General features: G+C 41.9%; 1 protein-coding gene across 1 annotated transcript in view; it reads right to left on the reverse strand.

Annotated features, from left to right (window-relative positions):
* PYGL (glycogen phosphorylase L) overlaps nt 1–20,789 on the reverse strand; it is a 292,076-nt gene that overhangs the window by 162,051 nt on the left and 109,236 nt on the right. The window contains exons 9-10 of the mRNA XM_044074307.1: nt 13,534–13,626; nt 2,184–2,330 (exon numbers count right to left, since the gene is read on the reverse strand). Of these exons, the coding sequence (XP_043930242.1) occupies nt 2,184–2,330; nt 13,534–13,626 (240 nt within the window). The remainder of the gene's footprint in view (nt 1–2,183; nt 2,331–13,533; nt 13,627–20,789) is intronic.

Here is a 20,789-nt window from a genome sequence, read left to right on the forward strand (position 1 = left end):
CCTACCTGTCCAAACCCACCACCCCCCTCCATCTTGAAGCTTAAGACTTCAAATACACCTTCTGAAGTAATTCAAATTACTGGACCTGTAGGCTCAAATTGTTCCAACACCCCAAAGTTAAAATTGTGTCGCCTAGTCTAGCTTTTTTCACGATAGCCTCCCATCTATTGAAGTGCAGGTTCCACAATGCCTCTACCAAGCAAGGGAACTTTCCCCCTTCAACTCTTATCTTCCCATCCCTCAAAGTTCTACAGCTGCATTTTCTTAACCTGCATCTCAACTCTTTTGAGCTCAGTGACTCAAAATAGGTTAAGAAAGAGAAAAAAAAAAAAAAGGTACTTAACAGCGGCACTCTGTCTCACTATCACCAAACACCTATCAAGTCAAACTCACCAAAGCTTAAATTCATTTTAACAAAAGGATTAATACATTGGCCATAATCCATACATCTTCAATACAGCACAGCTCTTTGAAAATATCCTCCGATTTAAATACGGAGCATTATCCCATATCAGTGTAGTCCATGGCTCTGTTCTTTTTGTCACCTGCTTAACATTAGTGCCGTGCGCTTATGACGCGATGACCTGGACTAAATTTATCCCACTCTTGCATTATATTAGTTGCACACTTGCTTCAAGACTGTTCAGAAATTAAAACACAGAAACCTTGTTTACAAACACGAAAAATGTCTACAAACTGAGGTGAAGGCCTTTTACAAGCTTCCTACAACTGGGCTATCACATCACTATTGGGGAGTAGCTCACATTTTGTGCAGCATTTTAAACATACAGGTCTCCAAACCGGTCGGCAGCTCACAGGTTATGTCACAGCTAGTCTTTAGTGACTTGCTTATTTTTAATAGATGAAGAGATTCTCTGGCAAGTTGAGTCTTTCGGCTTTTCCCGGTTAGGCGTCACCACAGCGGAACTCCAGTCTGCTAATGATTGGTAGTTGATTTTTTTACGTGCAGAGTTACCAGCCCTGACGCACAACCTTCAACGATGGTACGCCCATTCATGCATGTCTCCACGTAGAAGCTCTAGCTGAGAATTGAACCTGACAGCGTCTTACTGTGAGGCAATGCTACCGCAGCACCACCACCACGGGTACTATTAAAAATAGGCAAGTAATTACAAAAATAAGCCTAACACTAGACTACATCCCCAGTCCTGATCCCAAGACCCTAACTGCAATGGATCAAAGTGCACTGAACAGTCCCAACTTTTAAATTTATCATGCAGTTGACCTTGTCCAGTGTTCACTAGGTTTCTCTCAAGTCTCACCCAAAATCTTCCCAACGGGTGCTTAAGTCTTCACCTACTATGGACCTGCAGAACAGACTAATCAGTTCTGTACCTGTTCAATTTCAAATCTCACCTTAACCACCTTCATAAATTGTACTTTCAATTCACTTGCGAATTCCAGCTCTTAACAGATCTACAGAACCAGGTACCATTTTTTGTGCCAAGACTGATTACTGTGCTACAGCTTGCAGCCACACCTCCAGAAGGTCTTATACATGTCCCTTAACTTAACTAATTGTGTAGAAATTGTGAAATCTGTAGTAAGTGACAATGGTTTAGTCAAATGCTGAAATGAACAAATGGCATAATGTCAAGCCCAAAAGCACAAAACAAAATTACCTCAGTGTCACTGCTCGACAGAGGCACAGCAAAATAATGGGTATAGTTCCCCATACTAAAGGGGTGGCGTAAGCTACAAAACGATGGGCTAGGCTTGTAAATGCCCTCTGGCAGATAGCCTAGTATGAACCTATGAACCTATAAAATGCCTGCTTTTTGCAGAAGCCCACCTCTAACCCCCATACCACCTGCTACTTCTATATACAAACTCATTGCACCACAGTGGGAAAAGGAGCAATAATATGATCACCACTGTGCCACAACCCTGCACATTTCTATCCAACTCAGTACTCTGCTTCCCCTTCAATGTTGGTGCACTTTTGGGAACAACTTTATGCACATTGCTCATTTGAGCGACAGGACTAACCCAGTAACATTTGTAGGCTCATTTCTTCCAAGAGCATTACAATGTTACTCTAAATCACAGGTGCTACTACACAATGCAGCATACAAACAGCCTATACTGCATAGCATTAAAAGATTTACTTAAAAGATTTACTTTATCAAATTTCCGTAAGATCATGGACAACAAAAGCTTACATCAAGATGCTTCTGGTTGATTTCATAGATTATCTGCAGGTGTCTTGGTAGCAGTTTCTCCACAAGATGCACTGGCCACCGTTCTAGAGCCTCAGGCAAGACAGTGTGGTTGGTGTATGCAAACGTTCTCTTTGTGATGTTCCATGCCTAAAAATAGTATGATCAAGTTAAACTATTGGATAGGGAGAAAACAGAGTAGGAATTAAAATCAAAATGCAACATCTGCACTACTGGTAAAGACCTAAAGTAAGCAATTTGGCCAAGATTTATAACCATTGACCTCTCTTCTGCAAATAGATTTAAGTCTGTCTTAAAGCTATTACAGGTGCACACATGTAATAAATAGCTCCCATTCTGCATGTTTACATGGAACCACAACCACCATGTTTTACATGGACCAGAACACGATTTCAGAAAATGAAAGCTGTCCCAAGTACTCACATCGGTACGGTGCCATTAACTGAAAGCAAGCAGAAGTTGCAGAAGTTGCACAATGTATTCAAGAATGATTTAAACTTTAGAGAACTGATGGCAGGTTTTAAAATTGGAGCAACTGTTCCAGTGTTTTCCAATCAAGAGGGAAGCAGCAAAAGGTTGTTCTGCTGCTGGATGGTAGACAAATTTGGACAAAGCCAAAAATAATCTGGGACAAAGGTCTAAAAATCAGGACAGTTTTAAATACTGCAATCACTAGCATAAAGGTTTTACATTACCATAAACTTTCTGAAGGCCAAATCTGAAAAGCAAATATTATTTTGTGACAAATTTAAGAAAAATACAAATGATAGGTGAATCTTATCACACTGGGGTGGGAGACGCTAAATACCATTCTTCCTCTGTACAGGGAACTCTGTCTTGTATCACCAAGATTAAATGTTTTGACTTGCCATATGCATAAATCAGCTTGCACAAAATTGATGAAAACCTATGTAGGAAAGTGCAGCTTGTATTCTGCACTCACCTGCTGTACTTTTCACTGGGGATGCCATGGAGCTGGTGCATTTTTGGGAGGCTTGTTTAAACTTTAAAGCACCATCCAGGAGAACAGCAAGTTGACTAAAAGGGATGGTGCAATGTAGCTCACAGTAAACTAGTACCAAAAATGGGATTTATACAGCTGTGCAAGTACCAGATGCATAATGTAGAACCAACAGGTTAAGGATTTTGGCTCTGCATTCACCACCTACATGCTGCAGCAACTTGCATTGCTACTTTGAAGCAAGCAATTTCTTGTTGACCCCATTCTGCCAGAGGAAGATACCATAACTGTACCCGTAAGGAACCTGTTACAATTACTAACCCAGCTACTGACTAGTACAGCCAGCCAAGGAGAGAACACACCTTATGCTAGCTCAACTGTCCACTCCTATTCCAAAGTCCAAGGAAAGCAATCCAGCCAAGCATTACTGGTGTACTGACAGACGCACCAAAAAAGGAGCTCCGATTAGCAGTGTCAACATGCAGGGGTCTTTTAAATTACACCATCCTTCAGATGGACAACTAGGTTTATTACCCCCCCCCCCCCAATCCTCCTGTCTACCAGACAGTGACAAATGAAAATAAGACTTTATTAGTAGGTGTAGAGGGCTAAAAACCTGCACAAACCTCCCCAGCAGTGCTTCTGTCGAGTCAACTAAATTTCAACTTTGGCAAGAAACTTCAAACCTTCCTTTTAAAAAGGCAGGTCAGACTGCATGCCCAGCCAGGGAAATACATGTCAGAATGCCCACATTCTTTAAATTCATGTTTTGGAATGTCACCATTTCTCTATAGTTTAAACATCCCTATTCTGATTTTGCCTCAGTCTATAGGACTAGGATATCTAGCAGACAATGCAGTTGTAGAAGTGCACACCTTTAAAATGTATTCTTAATTTGTAGACAAAGATTTTCAGAGAATAAGCTACTTGTTTGGCAAGCAGCCAGATCTTTAAACTACTAGTGTAAGAAAGCCCCAAGCATGTAAAAAAAGTTTGTTCACAAGCTGTCCGCATATTTCACAGCAGGAGGCTGTCAAACCTTTAAGTAGACAAATTCCGAGTACTGTGCCCACTTTCCAAATCAGCAGTGCCATGCATAACACTGGTGTAAATTTCTACCTGCCCAATAAAACTTTACAAGACAAACTAGTACCTGATTTGACACAGTAAGGACTTATTCTATGGGCTGAGAATACATAGTTTGCAACCCATCCCTCCAGTCCTCTTTGCTGGCTTACCTTTAGACCCCTAAAATGAGCACTGTATTCAACGGTGGGTCTGATCTGGAATAAATATACACTGGCAAGATGATATCTCTGGATCTTTAAACTATTCCCTGGATGTTAACTGTTGCAAAAAGGATTTCCCTACTATGGCAGAAACATGACTGAAAGCTGCCCATGCAAGTAGCTAGGTCTTAGGGCTACTTAAAGAGAACCCACTTCCAACATGTGGGAACAACTTTTGCCAAATACAGCACTTTGCTTTTAGCTCGAGAGCTTTCAGTACACAGCTTTCAGTACAAAAGGTATGTACATATTTTAGCCTTTTCTTGGAAGTTAAAGATCAGAGGCTAAATGTCCAACATGCAATAAACACCTGATGAAGCACATCTGCTTGGATGACTACAAAGATACCAAATGGGAGAGAACCCAACATGGATACCAGTGATCCCCACCTAGTTAACTTTACTTCCAGATGGATGACTACAAAGATACCAAATGGGAGAGAACTCAACATGGATACCAGTGATGCCCACCTAGTTAATTTTACTTCCAGAAGGGGTACTAGCAATTAACTGGGGTACTAGCAATTAACTGGGATCAACTGGCTAGGCAGTCAACACAAGTTTGCCTAACCTTTTAATACCTGCATAGGGGATGCTGTCAAAGCTTGGCCAGGCCAAGATAAGACATGCGTAGAAGTAATCGCAGTCAGTCACTTAGTTTCAGGCTCAGGAGACAGGACTTACCAAATCACAAAACCAAACCAAATTAGGTCTAGATCAGATAAGTTGCTTGTTCTACTACAATATGTTCCATGGCTTTGTATAAAATGCTGTCTAGGCTGATGGGCCTAGTGTTACCTGGGTCTGCAGAGTGGCCTCTTGTGTGGGACTCTGTGGCTGTTCTCCAGGCAGGGTCAAACCTTGTTATTAGGACGTCTGAAAGTAGAGGCTCAGATACTGCATACTTTACAGCCTGCTACAATTTTCTGGTCACACAGATTTAGCTCAGACAGTAATTTTAAGACTAACAATTTACATGGCTAGAGAAGGTAAAATTCTGCAAATATATTGGCTACATCCTTGTGATATGAATGCACGAGACTATGGACACTCAAGGCACTGCACACAACTTCCCGATACAACTGAAGACCTGTAGTGTCCTTTTTCTATGGAAACAAAGACTTATCATGCTTTGTTTTTCTAATATTAAACCAAGTTCCTTGATGGCATGTTTCAGTGCAAGCTTGAGGTAAAGGGGTGGGAACTTCATACAATTTGTTGGCATATAGCTTAATACTGTAGTCCAGAGAGGTTTACTCTGGAATTGCAGAATGTCTAGAGTGGACTGGTAGACAATTTTATGCACTTTTGATGCAAGTATTGCAGTGAAAGGGTCCATTTGCAGGGGATTGTAGGGAATTTTGAGAAAGTCAACAAGTAAATTTTTTCATGGTAAAATCCCTAAAAATGGTTCCAGTTGGTAGTGGGGTGGTAGTACCATTAAGCCTGTCAGAAGCTAGGAAGATGGAGGTATGTGATGGGATGCAAGTTGCAGCCATGTTGGCAAGGATCAGGGCATGGATACTGGAATCCACTAATTTTACAGTTTACTCCAGTACACTGTTGGTCTCCTAGCAAAAGGACATTGTTTGCTATTTTTAACCCCTCAATAGCATTATAATTTCATGATCTTTTGGGACACTGGGGATCTGTAAAAGGTGGATTTTGCATCTCCAGGAGCTCCAGGTTTAGGGTCATGGGCATGTGACAGTGACATGTTTGACATACATTCAGGCCCACTGGCAACTGTGGAGTAAAACAGGAGCTACACCAATAAGTGTTGTCATTGCAATGAAACTCAGTAGCTACACTGATGGCAATTAAAGTTGCAGAAGGGCCTCAAGTTCAAGCATACTTCCATTTAGACTGAGCATGGAGTAGCATCACCATGCCTAAATATGGTGAAGAGTTTGCCAAGTAGGGATGTTCAGTAGAGATACTGCCTAAAAATGACACTAGACAAAGTTTAGCCAGCATGTGGAAGCCCACATATTACAGGTGTAAGCCATCCCTGGTGAGTCACCACATTCCTTGGAGATTTACTGAACCACCCTAGAATGACTCCCAACCAAGCCAATAGGCCTGTTTTGGCATATAGACCTTGAAGGCAAGATATTACAAAACCAGTCTTCTCTACCTCAGAGATACCTTGCTGTCTAATCTGTGCATGTCCCACTGGGTGGAGCATTTTAGGCATTCACTCCTGCATGGACCACCAGTAGATCATAGCTGTACATGTGTCCAATTTAAGGGACTGTACCAGCCTTTGTGACGCACTGCATATCCTGGTACTAGTCGTATCAAATGTCTGTACGCCTGAATTCATGACTTTCTGTACGCCTGAATTCATGACTTACATTTCCTTGTTTGGCAGACGTAGAGGGCCTTACAGGCTTAGGCAGATTTTCAAGTGATTCTTGGGTGATGGGTAATTACAGTATGTAAACTGGCAAAGTAGATGTGGCATTGTGTTGAAGTCTTAAGCAATTTTCTTTACAATCTCTGCATAAGTTAGACTTACTGGTGTACCAAGTGTACAAAGCTTACCAATAATGGGCTGGTTTCAGTTTTCTTCGTACAACCTGTGAACTGTAAAACAGTTCAACTGGCAGAAGTAATGAATAGTCTAAGCATAAGGCAGCTGCTACACTGCTTTAGAATACCTAATGCCAAACTGGCCAAATGTGTGGGCAAAATGTTAAGCCATGCTGCCAGAGAAGGATTGGTAGCTGTACTCTTGGAGTGATGGATGCTAGTATGGAAGACCCTGAAAATTAGAGTGAAACTCAACTACGTGTAGACAATCTGGGGACTAGGTATGCATCCAAACATGGTATGGTCTACATCCAATTAGTATGCAATGTCCATAAGCACAGGAGCTTCATAGAAAAAAAGCTGATCAGACAAAATTGCCATCTTTCATCACAGCTTTGAACAGGTTTATAGAGCACAGCCAAGTCTGTTGGTCAGTGCCCCAGTGCAATTCCTACAATGCTCTTTTCACTCCCCTCACTGTGCATTGTTCACAACGGCATCATTAAAAGAGAAATAAGTTGCTTACTGGTGTACTGTACACAGCAATACATCTTTAGACAGCAACATGGCTAGGTCTATAGCTGAACAAATGTGGCATCTAGAAGAATGCAATGGCAGGTTTCTGAAATCATTCCATAAAACATTAAAAATGTGAGTCACAATATTTAAGTGACAGACTAAGACTTTCCACCAGTTTATACATCCCTCCTAAAAAGCACTGCAATCCTGATATGTACAAAATGGGTGCATTTCAACAGGATACACTCATTAATTTACATGTGTTTAAGCACTGCAATCCAAAGTCTGCCTCCATATTCAGCATTATTGAAGGGGCCATGGAAAGTTACTGTCAGCATCTGGGGAAACTAGTTTAGATTCACTGCACCCCAACAGGACAATCACTGCCCTGAGCCAGGATGAAACTGCTAAAGCTATCCTGTGCCCTTTAGTTCAACAAGACTACCCTTCTGTTAAAGACCAACTTCAGACATGGGCTGGCTGAGCAAAGCTTTGAATACTTTAGCAAGAATCCATTCCAGGATTTAGGTGAATGCCTGTCTAGAGCCAGCTGGAACAGGAGCAAGCCATGTCAGCTATGGTTAAACCAAAACATTATCCAAACCTGAAGTACTATTTGGCAATGCTAAAAATTGTACTATTTTGGACCTTTCTGGAATTAAAAGCTCACAGCACATTAGCTTAAGTGCAGTTAAACTTGGAGCTTTTATGCAGATGCTCCTGCTGAAAAAGGGACACACCCAGCTAGATTATCCTGGTTAGCAAATACAAGCCATTCCCCATGCTAGCCCTTCCTTCACAGCTCATACCAATTTGTGCATCTCTACCAAGCCACCTTTTGCTCCTTTACAAAGACTTCAGCATATACCTACGCAGGTGTGCAAGCCAGAGTCCACTTAACTGACTCGATACAGTAAGTTAGAACTGCTGCAAAATTGCAAGATCTGACGTAATTTCATTAGTCTGTGGTGGTTCTGTTCCGATCCTCAGACCAGATCTGCAGCTTTTCTACAGCTTGAGCCTCCTGACTTGAGCTCCGCCCTATACCCACAATGCCCTTGCTCAAATGCACCTCAGAACTAGGTCATGCTTAGCTTCAGAAGCAAGTTCACCTGGCTCTTGAGCTTCTAGTACTGTGTTAACTGGGTGTTTCCCCTTATTCCCCTGCCGCTTAGTTTTAGGTCTGTAGTCATGCTTTTTAGTTTCTCTCTATAAACTTAATTCTTTGTCAGGTTTATCTGTGGCTAGTCCTCTCTCCACTTCACAAAAAAATCCTCTTGCAAAGATGTCAGAAACCACAAGGTTTTCAATGCACTTCCTGTGGGAAAAGCCTCTTGTCAGATGCCCACAGGGAGTGTTTGTTGCTTGGGTTGCCCATCTTTAGGCCCCTTGCTGGAGTGCAGGAAACTCCCCCACATGGAGTTCCTTGGATCCTCCTAAGAAGGCTCTACCATCCCCATCTTCCCTTCCACCCCAGACATCCTTCATTGTCCACGGCAGAGTAGTTCCTCACCAGCTCTGTCTGCTCCTAGTTCCGCACCAATGGGGCATATTCTCACACCCCCAGATCTGCTTCTAAGTTTTCCCACAACTTATCCGCCAAGGATAGTCAGACTGATGACAGTTCAAGGCCCAGATTCAGATGGGGATTGTGTCCACTTGGTCCACAACTGGGTCAGTGAGGGTTTCACCTTTGGTTCCTTCTTAGATTCACTTTGGCTTTGAGTCTTCTGTGCAGTTGGTCTCCAGTGCAGAGGTGTTAAGAGTCAGAAATTCACTTCACCTCCAACCATTTCCCAGACCTGCTAGTCTCTATTGGCTTTGGTTCCGAGCATATTGGAGCCGTAGCATTGGAGGTTGGTTCCAGGGGAAGATGTCAACCTTTTGCAGCCTTTGCTTCTCCTTGGAGCTTTGGCTTTCAACAGCTTGGGTCCAACTTACCCTTCAGAGCAGGGTGCGCAGTGTCTGGGAGGAATCTGCACTGGTGTAGTCGGCTCCAGATGGACAACTTTTGGTGGTTTGCAGCCCTTCAGCTTTCAAAGTGGTGGAGAGGGTTCTCTCCCAGCCAGGGAGGCCCTTTGTGCTGCCACAGTATCGCCCCCTCATTCTAGTTTGGTGCCCAAGGCCTCCAGTCTGCTGCAAGGACAGCTAGTCCTCAAAGCCTCCACTCTCCCCAATGCAGAACCCCAGGCATCTTCTGATACCCCCGGATTGTTCCATTGAGAAGGTCCCCCAGAAGAGGCAGTGTAAAAAGGACACCAATTCCCCTATGGAACTGGTCACCACAGAGATTGAGGAAGGGTCCCCAAATTCCCCACTCTGCATCTCCTTTGCAGACATTTTGACATCTTGCCAGTGGGGTGGTTGGACAGCCCAAACTCCATCCATGAAGGAAGGAGGGGTTGTGGGAGGCTTTTGGGGCCAGCCCATCTACCTGGGTGCCTCCCCCCATTGACCTGCTGATCCAACTGGCATCTTCCATGGCTTGGAAGATGCTGGTTACAGTACAGCCAATCCTAAAACAAGTGGGCAAGATTCTTAGCACCCCCACAGACCAGTTCTTTTTTGTCAAGGGTATCCCTGTAGATGCCATGGTTGTTACAGCAGCCACCAAGGAGAAGTTTGCCTAGGAGAGCTCCTCCAATTCCCCGAATAGGGAATCCTGGGCTTTGGACAGACTTGGCAAAAGTCTGCACCTCTTCCACATTCACTGTGAGCATTAAACTCTCACTTTACAAGGCTACAAAAGGGACTTTGAAAAGGAACCCTAGGGTCCATGTCAGACCAAAATTTTTCCTCTAGGGAATTACAATGCCTACAGCTCAAGATGGTTGCAGGTCCCTTTTACTCAAATAACTGCATATTTCCAGAGGGACAGTGGCAAACTTTAAAGCCAGACCAAGAGTGTGCAGAAAGCACTACTCCCAAAGACAGCATGGGGATACCAGTTTATTTCAGGCAAGCCAAACACCAGTCCAACTTTAGCTTGAAGCAGTGAGTAGCCTTTCACTTTGTGGACATCTGACACTTGGTGGATATCTTTTCAGGGAAGGGGTGTGAAGGCATCTTGTACATGAAGGCATGAGATCATATGATTAATTGAAACGAGTTAGGATTTGGGGGTAGTGGGGGTTTATCCACCACAAATTTGAAATAGCAAAGAGTTACTGAAGTGCTTACATTTCATTTTTTCTTCAGTGAAAGGAATGGGGCCATTTCTGGGGTATACAATACATAAAGGGCAGCTAGTGGACATTGTTGGAGGGGCAGTATCTGTTGGATCAAGTTAGCCATATCTTGCAGCTTCAGAGGTGGTGTACCTTTTCAGAAGAGGCACAACAGTGGTACACTTGTACCCAAACCGGTGTTAAACACCATTGCCATGGGCTGCCTCAAGTGAGCTGAAATATGGATTTACATAGAGTTTAAAGACAACCTATCATTTCACAGGATTTTCATGGTCCCTAGTTTGTTAGGATACTTGGCTTTTAACTTAGTGCAGTTTGATCACTAGACAGAGGCAAACAATACCCCAACATCTTACACAACATAGCTCCTCCTAATAATGTCCATGATACAAAGACAATTGGGTTGTATGGCCATGCTTAAAGGCTCAAGTGGTCAATGGACTAGTATACTTATGAACCTAAAGTGTGGTGAAGCTACTTTGTACCAAATCAAATCATTGTAATAGAAGGAAAAAAATTCTACTAGCTAAAAGGTAGCATTTATTACTGCATAGATTAGTATACTCATGCTGTGTTTATTTTTTCCCCACCCATTTTTTATTGTCAGACCTGCAACTTTGACAGTGAGGGTGTGGCTAGGTGCAAGCTGTTAGCAAGCATGAACACACTTGTCAGCATTCATTTGAGTGAATGCTGGCAGAGTCCATTTGGCTGTTTGCTTTGCTTTAACCTCCTCGATTTCCAGACTGACTCTTCTCAGAATTTGCTCAAGAGCAAAGCCCTTTGCTTGGATCTGGTTCTTCAAAATTCCTAGGTTTACCTACTTTTAATAAATTGTAGGCGTCCTAGACTTTCAGCAGCAAAACTGGCCACAGTTGTCCCACTAGCATTTCTTCAAAACCTCTAAAGATCCAGCAGTCACCTATGGTTGTGGAAATTCAAAAGTGTGTCCATACTATTAACAATTGAGAGTTTTATTCCTCCCTTTTCCATGGTCATCTTGGAAGAGACTGGGAACCTAGCTCCTAGAATATTAAGTACATCTTGGCATAAGGTCAAGATTAGGTAGACACTAGTTTTATATAAACCACCTGGAAATGGATGCAGTTTCACAACTATACCTACATTGGTACAATATCCTATTTTTTTGGGTCCCAGATGGTTTCCCCGTATGCTCAGTTCCACAAACACCTCAGTAAGCATTTTCAGTTAAACACTTTAGAAGCTGTTCGGTTTTCATCCATCAGAAAAGATGGAGTCTAGGGGACCTTAAAAGTCCTGCCTCTAGAAATGAAGCATGTCGGATACTGTTAGAGAGGAAAGACTATGGAGTTTACTTTTGAATATTGTCTAGCAATTCCATCATCATGTCTGTTAATGCAACTATTGCAAACTCCATTCCAGACATGAAAACTTTTATTCAAGACCAAAGCAAGTAACTAGACTCTTCCAGTTTGCCACCAGTAACCAAAAAAGTGTGAAAGCACCCAAAGCAACCAATAAGTCCAAAAAGAGTGCAATGCCTTGCGTATTTCTGTTCAATAAATTGAGTTGGATAATAGCTTTTTCGTTCTCTCGTTTTAGCCTATTGCACTCTTTTTGGACTTACCAGCAACCAAGAAGCCTAGACTTCAGCCAATATGACAAGCCAAAAGCATAATCATGAATCCAGACTATTCAGCAAAAAGTGGCCCTACTCTAACATGAAATGGAGGGGTTTTTTGTTAACTAGAAGCTGGGGGCATCACCTGTGTCAAGATACAACTACATTCAGAGATGCCAGGGTACAAAATGCCATTTTCTGACCACACCAACTGGAAGACATGCAATTTACTGGCATGGATTCCCCCCTCTGCACATAACCCAAGTACTAGTATGCAACCCATACTTTTTATGGGGGCATTTCATGAATTGTACAAGCTACTCGAGTATGAACATCTTCAAGTACAAAAGTTTCATCAGATCCAGACCTTTGTTTAGCCAAAGGTAATGTTTGCAGATCAAAAGATTTGCCCTATCACGGTGCTTTGTCTAAGATATGCACATTACTCTCTTGCAATTAACTTGGCAGTTAATTACTCCATGTATTGCTGGTTCTTTATGTCTAACCACTGCTAGCCTTCTGCATACATGCAGAGTTAACCAGCCTGTGCAAGGCCTGAAAGACTAGTTATGTATACTGGGGTCATCAAAACAGCACAGCAGGTCATCACTACACAAGCTGGAAGCATCCTGTACAGCTTTGGTAAATGTGACTGAATCATGACCAGTAAGCCTAGTGCTTTAGGGTAGGATAGGTAGGGTTATGTAACCAATAGTCAGCAGTCATCCCAACAACTGTAGTAGGCATTCTTGTGAATTCACAAAAGTAGACCTTGAAACTACTGTTCACCCAAACAGCTATAAAAGTTTTTGCAGAGGAGCAACTAGGGCTAGCATGTACAAAAACAGCTTTGTGTACATGCAGTTCTTATTGGCTACAGATAAGCACATGTGGTAACGAATGTGCCCCACAGGTCAGTGAAGCCATCACCCAATACTGCAGACCAGTAGCACACTACAGCTTATGCAACAGTTTCTGCACCCAACTCTAGTGCTGCAGAGAAAGGGTTAATCTGGTCATACTGTATCCACATGAGGCAGGACAATAGTACCTCAACTGTGATATGCACAGCCTGAACATTTGAGTTATATTTCTAGAACCATTTCCTAGTAGTTCTGACAAACTGCTTACTACAAGAAATCAAAGCTAGCTCCAAATTCTCTTCCTATACAAGCAGCAAGTGCATCAACTACAATGGATTTAAACACAGGTAGCCAAGAAATGCATTTATATCAAACCTTATCCCATGGAAGTTTTTCGATGTCTACAAGTATCCTCATTAATTCTGGAATAGCCAAAGATGGATGGGTATCATTCAGCTGTATTGCTGCCTACAAGAAAAAAAAAGTTGTTACTCTTCCACAGTGCTGGAGCAGAAGTCTGCATACATTTTTGAATTAAGACGCAACATGACAATCTACACAAGATCCCATAAAAGAAAATCACCAAATTCTTTCAGCAAATCAGTGCCACACAATGTAGTGTTACATGGTTAGCATGGCAGGCTTTACCTCAAATAACTAAATGGAGCAGTATACATGTGCTCTTCAATTATATTGTAATTATTGAATATCTGAACATTCTAGGCTAGCATACAAGACTTTCCAACAATCTGCCACTGAAACCATTTATTGATCACAGGCAGACATTCAAAAAAGAAAAAAGTTCACACAATGATCAGTCACACAATGATATCACTGCAGGGAAATTTTGGGGAAGTAAGCCAAATGCATGAAGGGTTGAGAGTGACTAGTGTTGGTCTCTAGAGTAAAGCAACTTTCTTGAACTTTCTTGCAGCAGACTCAACAGAATGGCCTCCTAGCTAGAGTCTGAGCTTGTGGTCATAACTTAATGTTGAGACTATACAGTGGTAACATGACTGGTATAAACCGCCTTAACCCCAGGTGGTCCCACCACTAGCATATGCTCCCCATTTTGCAAAGTTTCCCTTTCCTTTTATTTGTGGAGGTCTTACACATGCAATGTGCCCGCTATTGATTTTGTGCATGCATATTTTGGGGGTTGGGTTTGTTTGCTTCAGTTAACTGCATCATTTTATTCACCATAAGAGGTTGAGGGTTTTCCCCAACATCTACGGGATCAAGCACATTATGAAGTAAAGGGCTGCGTGTAATGAGTTATTAAAAATTTGAAAGTCTTCAGACAGATTGTTCTATTGCAGAAACTACATAATTGCAGTCTGCTCATACTTGTAAAAAAAAAAAAAAAAAAAAAAAAAAAACACACAGCTTTCCATTCACCATAAAAATCCAATCAGCCCTCCAATTAGGCTTCTCAAGTTGTGTGTTTCAAGCTGTCAAGCTTGGTCAATACCCACCATTTGCACAAACTTATCTAAACCCTCGGGATGTTCATTTGAGAACAGGGATCCTCCATTTCTTTTATCCAACTTGGATGCTAACGCTCAGATTTAACATTGAGGGCATAAAACAGTGGAATGTAACCATGGAGCTAGTGTGTAGCCTGCAATTATATTTTAGTGGGAAATGCCTTTACATTTGCACATAATTTTACAGGAAAACAGAAAACATGTTGATTGCAAATCTTGTGGTTTATGCAGCTGTCTGCATTTCTTGTCCTAGTTTCTAGGTCGGTAAAACCACTTGTAAGTTGTCTGCTCGTATAAAGGAGCACTGTGCTGCTGTCAGAAATGGAGACATAAGAAATGCACTTATGAAACATAGCATAGATTGTCAACTTCTTGTATTAGACTTTGTGCATCCTTTCTTGGGGGACATTAACACTTTGCTGAAGGTTAAAGAACTCCGCTGGCAGTTTAGACTATGCGGAAGCCCCCCCTGGATTAAATGAAATTCTGAATGAAGTGTGCACTTAATGGAGACGCCAAGTATTAATTCTGTCTACAGTTGGGGTTAGTTTCATGAACCTAGTTCTCTTTCAGTATGGTTTCATATTTCACTTGCACATAGTTGCTATATCTGATCTGCTGATCTGAAGTTGCTATCCAGTTTCCACAGCGATTTAATGCTGACTGGGCTTTTTGTACTGGTTATAGATTTTTTTTTCATGTACTAATTATTGAACATGTTAACTGTTGGCACAGCCCCTTACTTATACCATTGTTCTGAAGTTCTTCTTACTAATAAAGACCGAAAGCTTGATACCTGCTCACAATACAGTATCTGATTAAGTTCTTCTCAAGACCGAAAACTTGTTGCCATCTCTCCATTTGAGAGCAGATGTCCATCTAGTTGATCATTTGATTATACTTCAATATGTGTATACCCTTAAAAAAAAAAAACTACTCATTGTAGGTAGCCAATAGGTTGTGTTAACAAGTGGGAGTGAGGTATACATGGAGACTATAAAATTTAGTAGGTGTGAGCTTGTGGTATTAGTCTGGCTTGGTGAAAGAGCAGAGCTAGTTAGTTAGTGAGGTGGTCTTTGAGCAGAGTTTTGACTTGGTGTAGATTAGTAGCATTTAGGATGTGTTGAGGGATTGAGTTCAAGTTTAGAAATGTGGTAGAGGGAGTCCCTGACTTTGTTGCTTTTGGATACTTGGGAGTGTTGTGTGAGGATCGGAGTTGGAGGAGCATTGCAAGGATCAGAGTTTATGGTTTGTATATGGTTGGAGTAATTGTAGGGCTGGGGTTCTGTTTGGCTGGTATATTAGTTGGCGAGTAAAGACAAGTTGGGTATAGGTTAGTTGTGGGAATTCTAGCCAATTTGTTGTAGGACAGATGTGGTGGGACCTATATGGAGGAGTTAGTGGTGAGCTTTTGGCTATTTTATTGTAGGCCGATTCAAATTTGGTAAGGTCAGTTTTGTTAAGGTTTGTAAAGATGGGAGAAGCAGAACACAGTAGATGAGAGGAGTCCTGGCAATGCTTAGTCTAGAATGGCTAGTTAGGAAAGGATTAATTTGGTAGAGAGCCTAGTTTGGTGTTATTTTAATGGTTTAAGAGGTGTAGGTCAAATTTTAATTTTGCTATCAATTGTGACACCTAGTAATTTGGTATGCGAGCTGGTGTTTATGATTGTGTTGAAGTAGATTTTGAAAAGTGTCTGAGGGATTGGGTGTTTTGGTGGGAGAAAGCATGAGTTTGGTCTTATTTGGGTTCAGTACGAGGTTAGTGTTAGCCAGGATTCCACTAGGAAGGATTGTTGAGTTATAGCCTGTAGTGTCAGGAAGGGGGCAGAGCACATCAGGGTAGAGTCATCTGCATATTGATGACAGAGGCAAGAGATGTGGATTTATGGAGTTGATTTGTGAAGATGGTAAGAAGTAGGGGACCTAACATGGAGCCTGTGTTAACAGGGAACAACGATGATAGCTCCTGTTGCAATCCAACAACCTGCTGGCATTTGGTTAGATAGCCGTGGAACCAAGCTAGGGAAGAATGACAGATGTAATGTGGCCAGTTCTGACAGAAGTTTTTGGTGTGAAACTGTCGAATGCCTTTGAGATCTAGAAAGATGGAGGAGACTTTTCATTTCCGTGTTCATTTATTGAATTAGTAAAACTGAGGGCGGTTGTGGTACTGTGTGGGGGGTGAAAACCACGTTGCATGTTTGACAGGTTATTGGAGAGAAGGTAGTTTAGAAGCTGGGAGTGAATACATTTTTACTAGTATTTTGGAAAAGAGGTGAAAGGATGGCAATGGGCCTGTAATTAGTAAGCTCGGTAGAGTTGCCACCTTTATGCAGTGGGGTCATATAGGAGACTTTCCAGATTAGTGGGACATAGTTCTCCAGAGTGGTTGAGGATAGAAATTGGGTAGGCTATGACCGGAGGCAGCTTTGAGAAATTCTGATGGGATGTTGTCAGCAGCTAGGCTGGTGGGCTTGAGCTTACTGAGTAGTTTTACGGTATGGGTTGGGACGGGGTTAAAGAAGTTTACACCCTCATTGCTGGGTGCAGGGATTGTAGTAATGTTTTGGTCAGTCAAAAATTAGTGAATTGTGTTTATGAAAAAGAAATTGAATTGTGTTGCAATGTTATTTGCTGAGGGTGTGGTAGGATTGGGATGGACATACTACCAGGTTGCAGGAGGTTTAGTGGCCCAGGATTTTTTTTTTTGGGGGGGGGGGGTTGTTTCTTTGCTGTGCAGTGATGTAGTAGGCTTTTTGTCAGCTTTTATCTGGGATTTGGCTTTATTCCAAAGTTGTTTAAAAAGGTTGTCATTGCTTTTGTTAGCTAGCCAGTGTTACCACGCCTTTGGTGTTGTTTCTAAGCCAGGTTGTGTGGTGATGTTTTATTCTAGCTATTCTGCAGGGGGCCAGGCTGTTTTGGATGTTGAGGAAGGTGGTGTAAAGTGTTGATCAGCATCATCTAGTGGTAGTGTTGACGGGGGGACCAGTTAATTTGTTGGAAGAGAGTTGAAAATGTGGGTATAAATGTTTTCTTGTTGCAGATTAGCCTATAGACTTAAAACCATCTAAGTGGACTAAGATAGTTTCTTATTAGGTATGTGGGTAGGTGGTAACTTATGGTACTGGGGAAGCATCCTGCTACAAGGGGTGTTATTTGCGAAAATCCAATCCAGGATGGTTTGTCTGTTCGTTTTGTCTATTCTTGTGGGGTTTTGTAGGAGCTGGGAGAAACCATACAGGTTATGAAATTGGATGGATTATTGGAATTTTAGGTGGACCAGTGTTGAGATCACCCATAAGTTTCTTGGAAGGCTGTGGATAGCCAGAGAAGTAGGTCAACTGTGCTAGTGTTATCCCCTGGAGGGACATAGATAGCCACTATAAGTGTTTTCTTTTCTATATTCAGTTTGGTGATTAGTAATTCTGCATTGTTAGATGTAGGATTTGTGGAGTTAACTTCTAGGGCTAGATTTTGTTTTAAACATTGCTACACCTCCTCCATTTTGACGTTAGAGTCTATATGTTGAACCCTGGGGGAAGTATTTAATTGTTTTTGATGTGGCTTAAGCAAAGTTTATCAAAATGGTTGTCAAGGGAATGCAAGTCAATTAGTGCACGGAGGTCATGGATTTTTAGTATACTTAAATTTATATTAAGGAACAGCATGGAGTGTTTGAGGTGAAGGGGCATGGTGGAGCTCATTTGAGGTGCAAGTGGTAGTTTCCTTATTGGTAGTCCTGGGGCCAGGGTTGGGGTGGATACCATTTTGACAATATGAAAAACTGGTTACAAGTTTGCTTGTGGTTTCTAAATAGTGGTTCATTTTTTGTCTGGTTTGATGGTATTGAAGTGGGAGGTGGTCCATGTGTGTTGCTGTAGAGGTTTGGTGAATTTGGGTGTTTTAGTGGTGGGTTATGGGCAGTGGAGAGTTGGTGGGGTGGTCATAGTAGATTGGGTGTAGAACTTAAATGATAAAGGGCTAGTGTGAAGAGATTGGCTGAGTGGAGAGATAAGATGGTAAATAGTTTTAGTGGATGTAATGTGCATTTTAGTGAATGTAACATTGCGTGCTTTATTAGTGTGTTGAGGTTGTTAGAGTGGGACTGTGGGGTGTGTGTTGTGATAGTTGAGTTTGTAGGTAGAGCATGGATTAAAATCAGGAGGGTGACTGGGAGGTTAGAACAGCTGAATGTGTAGGTGGAAATTTGTAATGGTGGGGGAGGGGGGTATAGTGGAGATTGGCTGGCCCGTTTTGATTGCAGGGAGTGACAACTGTTAGATGTGCATGAAACAAGAGAATCAAAATATATGCTTAGAAGGCAGAATACCCTATATTTAGAGGCAGAATCTCTTTATAGGTTTGCAAGGAGACTTAATTTAGACTGTAGTCACACTGATGTCAGTTACATTCCTCAAAGCATCCTGTACATAGATGAACACAACTCAGCACACTTGAATGTTTATGGCATATCCTTTAAAACATTTCCATTCAGATGGTGGCAGAACTGAATTTTAAAAGCTTTGCCAAGGCCAACATACCAATGAACAGGCAGCAAAATGAAATCACACCATTGGAAAATAGGTGGTACAAAGATGCACTGCTCAGCTCTTGGATGGGATGCTTTTTGTGCAATCTGCATATCCTCACCTGTGTCACCAGATCCATTCACCTTCCACACTAAAATGAATTCCTGAAGTGACCTGGTGAACCTCCAAATAGCTTGCAGGCATGCTGCGAGTATTTTGACAGGTGTACTTAAAATGCACTTGCCAAATTATGTAAGTTTATCAGCTGATTTGACAGATGTTCAATTAACTTTCATTAAAATTTGAATATTTACATAATTCTGTATTGTTACAAGTTATGCATTACATCTGCATATTGTGCAGAGTATGCAGCAGTCAACCTTCAAAAATGAAGTATTACAGTTTGCGCCAAGAATGGATTGCATACATTTGTCCAGATTAAATTAAAAACTCCAGCATTAAAATACTGCCAACTGAATTGCCAGACAGACCGGTACAGAAGTTCCTACAAGCATACAAGTCACTTATGGGTAAACAGTGTATGCTTTGCAATTGGTCTTTCTACTGAAGTCCTGTAGTCTATAGTCCTAGTGTGCATTTATCGTACAGAATGGGTGCTGCAGTACCAAGTCTTGGGACTTGGTGCCATGCAGAACAGCCCCAGCTGAAAGGATGCCCTCAACCATCAGACATCTAGGTAAAAGATTGGTACCATCTTCAGGTCTTTGCTAGAGTTTCATGGATGACAGCCCATGGGCAAGACACAACCTGCCCAATCTGCTCAGACAGGAAACTCTGGAAGAGAGAGAAGCAGGTGTGGGGATGAGTGGAAGATGGGTACCCACACCAGGATAAAGAAAACAAAAGAAAGGATGGGAAAGGACATGGACCTATGTGCACAACTGCACTATGTTCGTTATAGTGGAGTCTTGGAAGACTCCCAAAACCTCTACTGGGGAAGTTGGAAGGAGTTTTTACTCTGGGACAGCAGGCTCTGCATGACTGGGCAAACCTACTCCTAACCCTAGAAATATCCCCAAGATGGCAATGCTTAAAAGGAGTGAACATAGGACAAGGTGGCTGCATCTAAAGTGGTCCGAGTGGAAGCTCTTGATAAATACTGCTACTGCCTTTCTAGTGGACAGGGCTTCAACACTGCCATGGAGCTGCTTGCTATGCAAAGAGCAAGCAAAGGACATGCAGTTCACAATTTGGAGATGGTTTGCTTTCCTGTTTCTCATTTGCCTTTTGAAAAGGCAGCATTGAAAGATGGTCTGATCAATCTGGAAAACTTGCTCTGTGGAGGTAGAATCTTAGTTGCATGTTAGTCCAGAGATGGTGTCCTGAAGGTGTGGGAAGATTGAGAGACTCAAATTTCTGACATGAAAGATGAATTGGTTCTTAATGCAACTGTCTGAGACCAAGATTTTTTTAATGTACAAAAACTCCTTTAAAATTAGAGACCGGAAAGTATTCGAAACATAAGTATTCGAAACATTAACATTTTCCATTACATACATTGCTTTTTTCCTTATTTGTAACTCATCATTCCAACATTACGCAAGTCGCCAAATTCCTGCCTTCTCTAAATCTCGCTCCTCAGGAGTACTGTT

The sequence above is a fragment of the Protopterus annectens genome, chromosome 6.part0 (assembly GCF_019279795.1).
Source record: "Protopterus annectens isolate FY-2018-M chromosome 6.part0, PAN1.0, whole genome shotgun sequence".
NCBI lineage: Eukaryota > Metazoa > Chordata > Ceratodontiformes > Protopteridae > Protopterus > Protopterus annectens.